This window comes from Calidris pugnax, unplaced genomic scaffold (assembly GCF_001431845.1).
Source record: "Calidris pugnax isolate Ruff unplaced genomic scaffold, ASM143184v1 scaffold463, whole genome shotgun sequence".
NCBI lineage: Eukaryota > Metazoa > Chordata > Aves > Charadriiformes > Scolopacidae > Calidris > Calidris pugnax.
In genome coordinates, this window is record NW_015091252.1 from 86,263 (window position 1) to 89,500 (window position 3,238).

The 3,238-nt window shown below is 64.3% G+C and overlaps 1 protein-coding gene across 1 annotated transcript in view; it reads right to left on the reverse strand.

Annotated features, from left to right (window-relative positions):
- USP43 (ubiquitin specific peptidase 43) overlaps positions 1-3,238 on the reverse strand; it is a 34,087-nt gene that overhangs the window by 17,010 nt on the left and 13,839 nt on the right. The window contains exons 8-12 of the mRNA XM_014960116.1: positions 2,430-2,720; positions 2,230-2,341; positions 1,092-1,195; positions 349-426; positions 101-230 (exon numbers count right to left, since the gene is read on the reverse strand). Of these exons, the coding sequence (XP_014815602.1) occupies positions 101-230; positions 349-426; positions 1,092-1,195; positions 2,230-2,341; positions 2,430-2,720 (715 nt within the window). The remainder of the gene's footprint in view (positions 1-100; positions 231-348; positions 427-1,091; positions 1,196-2,229; positions 2,342-2,429; positions 2,721-3,238) is intronic.

Consider the following 3,238-nt stretch of genomic DNA (forward strand, 5'->3'; position numbering starts at 1 on the left):
GGGAGGGCAGGGGGAGGGCAGGGAGATGGGCAGGGTGAGGGCAGGGAGAGGGCAGGGAGAGGGCAGGGAGAGGGCAGGGAGAGGGCAGGGCTGGGGGTACCTGCTCCTCCTTGGTGTAGAGCTGGAAGCACTCGTCCAGGGTGCAGCTGTGCTGCTGTCGATGTGCCTGCTGCTGCAGCCGCACGCTCTCCGCGTCCTGCACCACCTCCTCCTGGATGTCCCCGAAAAGGCTGCGTGGGACAGTGTTGGGGACACACACACACACACACACGACGACACGTGTCACCGGGTTGGGGGTCAGGGAGGGTGAGCTGGGTGCTGGGGTGTCCCTGGGTGCAGGGGACTCACCGCTCTTTGGTGCTCATGTCCCACTCCACCGTCAGCTTGACGTGGGGAGGGCCACCCGTCTCGCTCAGCTGCAGCGCCCTGGGGGTGAGGACGAGGTGAGGTGACCCCCAGAACCCCCCATCCCTGTGGGGCCACCTCCTGACTAGCCCATGGTGGCAGGCAGGGATGGCCACCACCTCCCTGACAGCACCCATGGTTGGGATGTGGAGCTGGGGACCCAGTCCCTAGTGAGCAGGGTGGCCACCTGTGGTGACACTGTGGCCAACCACAGGGACACTGTTGGGCAACCACGGTACCAACACAACCACCCACAGGGACACCATGACCACCCACAGGGACACTGTGGCCACCCATGGGGACACCGTGGCCAACCACAGGGACACTTTTGGGCAAGCACAGCATCAACACAACCACCCACAGGGACATCATGTCACCCATGTGGACACTGTGGCCACCTGTGGTGACACTGTGGCCAACCACAGGGACACTGTTGGGCAACCACGGTACCAACACAACCACACAGAGGGACACCATGGCCACCCATGGGGACACTGTGGCCACCCATGGGGACGCTGTGGCCAACCACAGGAGCACCTCTGGGCAACCACGGTACCAACACAACCACCCAAAGGGACACTTTGGCCACCCACGGGGACACTGGCCATCCATGGGGACACCACTGGCCACCCCCAGGGAATGAGGGGACATTCTGGGGACAATCCCCTCCCCACGGGTGTTCTTACCTGTCGACGGCGGGGTGGCAGAGCGGGCGGGGGTCCTGCGGGGACAGGTAGGTGCAGGGGGCTGAGCCCCCCGCCAGGCGGATGCGGAAAAGGGCTCCCGTGCCCTGCAAGGGGAGAGGGGGCTGTCTGGCTGGTGGGGGGCAGAGCCCCCCCTTCCCTCTGATGCCACCCGGGGGGAGATGTGTTTTGTGACACAGGAGAAAAAACACCCCAAAAATCAGATTTCTTTGGTCCCGATGGCCAGGCTTCCAGGGGACACCCGTGGGGATGGGGATGAGGGCATGGGGGAGGACCTGTTCTGCTGGCTGCGGTGTGGCTGGGGGGCAAAGAGATGGCTCAGGGACACCAGCGCCCCTGGGATGGTGGCACCTGGGCGCTGGGGAGGGTGGTTGGGCTGGGGTGGCTCTGCTGTGGGAGCTGGGTAGCACTTGCAGTCACCCACAGTGACACCATGATCACCCACAGGGCTGCTATGACCACCCAGAGGGACACTGTGGCCTCCCATGGCTTCACCATGGCCATCCATGGAGACACTACAGCCACCTATGGTTACACCATGGCCACTCACGGCTCCACCATGACCACCCATGGAGATGCCATGGCCACCAATGGAGATACCATGACCCCATCAAGGCCATCCATGGATCCACCATGGCCACCCATGGAGATACCATGACCCCATCAAGGCCATCCATGGATCCACCATGGCCACCCATGGAGATACCATGGCCCTATCAAGGCCATCCATGGATCCACCATGGCCACCCATGGAGACACCATGGCCCTATCAAGGCCATCCATGGAGACACCATGGCCACCCATGGAGATACCATGGCCCTATCAAGGCCATCCATGGATCCACCATGGCCACCCATGGAGACACCATGGCCCTATCAAGGCCATCCATGGAGACACCATGGCCACCCATGGAGATACCATGGCCCTATCAAGGCCATCCATGGATCCACCATGGCCACCCATGGAGACACCATGGCCCTATCAAGGCCATCCATGGAGACACCATGGCCACCCATGGAGACACCATGGCTTCATCCCCTCCATGGCCATGGTTCCAGCAGCCCTGGCTGAACTGGAGATCCCAGGAGAAGACAGTGGCGTCTCCCCCCCACCAGCTCACCTGCGCCCGCACCTCTCCCCGCAGCAGAGCCCGCAGCTGGGCCAGGATGCTCTGCTGGAGCTGCTCCCAGGAGACGCCCCGCTCCTCCCGCAGCACCAGCGGTGGCCCAAACCTGGGGACAGAGGGGACAGCGGGCTGAGGGGGGCTCCCCACGCCCCGTCCCTTGGGGGGCAGGCGGGTGGGGGGGCACAGGCGGGTACCTGGCCAGGCGGGGGCCGTCGCCCGCCGTGTTGCAGAGCAGCAGCAGGATGCGGCCGCCCGCCCCGGGGTGCAGGCAGTCGGAGGAGCGGGCGGCCGGCGGCGGGCGCTGGGCTGCCCCCGGGGAGGCGGGCAGGCTGCGGGGGCACCCTGCGGCAGGGCGGGGGCAATTAAGGGGGTCTCGTTTAGTACAGGTGTTAATTAGAGCGGGGCGGGTTGCCTGTGCACCCCTGCCTGCAGCACGGCCGCCCGCATCCCCAGGCTTCCCACCAATCACAGCCCAGGGGACAAGGCTGCCGCCAATCACAGCAGAGCATGCTTGCCTTCCACCAATCACAGCCAAGCATGCCTGCCTCCTACCAAGCACAGCCAAGCACATCTGCCTCCCACCAATCACAGGGCAGGGGGAGAGAGCTGAACACAGGACTCCCACCAATCACAGCAGAGCACACCTGCCTCCCACCAATCACAGGGCAGGGGGAGAGAGCTGAACACAGGACTCCCACCAATCAGAGCAGAGCACACCCACCTCCCACCAATCACAGGGCAGGGGAGAGAGGGGGACAACAGGACTCCCACCAATCACAGCAGAGCACACCTGCCTCCCACCAATCACAGGGCAGGGGGAGAGAGGGGAGAAAAAGGCTCCCACCAATCACAAGGCAGGGGGCGGAGAGGGGGGAAAAAAAAACAAGGCACCAACCAATCACAGCACAGCACACCTGCCCCCCACCAATCACAGCGAACGCTATCACCCTCCCCTCCCCCCAAACCCCAGGGGGACCAATCCCAGCAGCCAGGACACCACCCC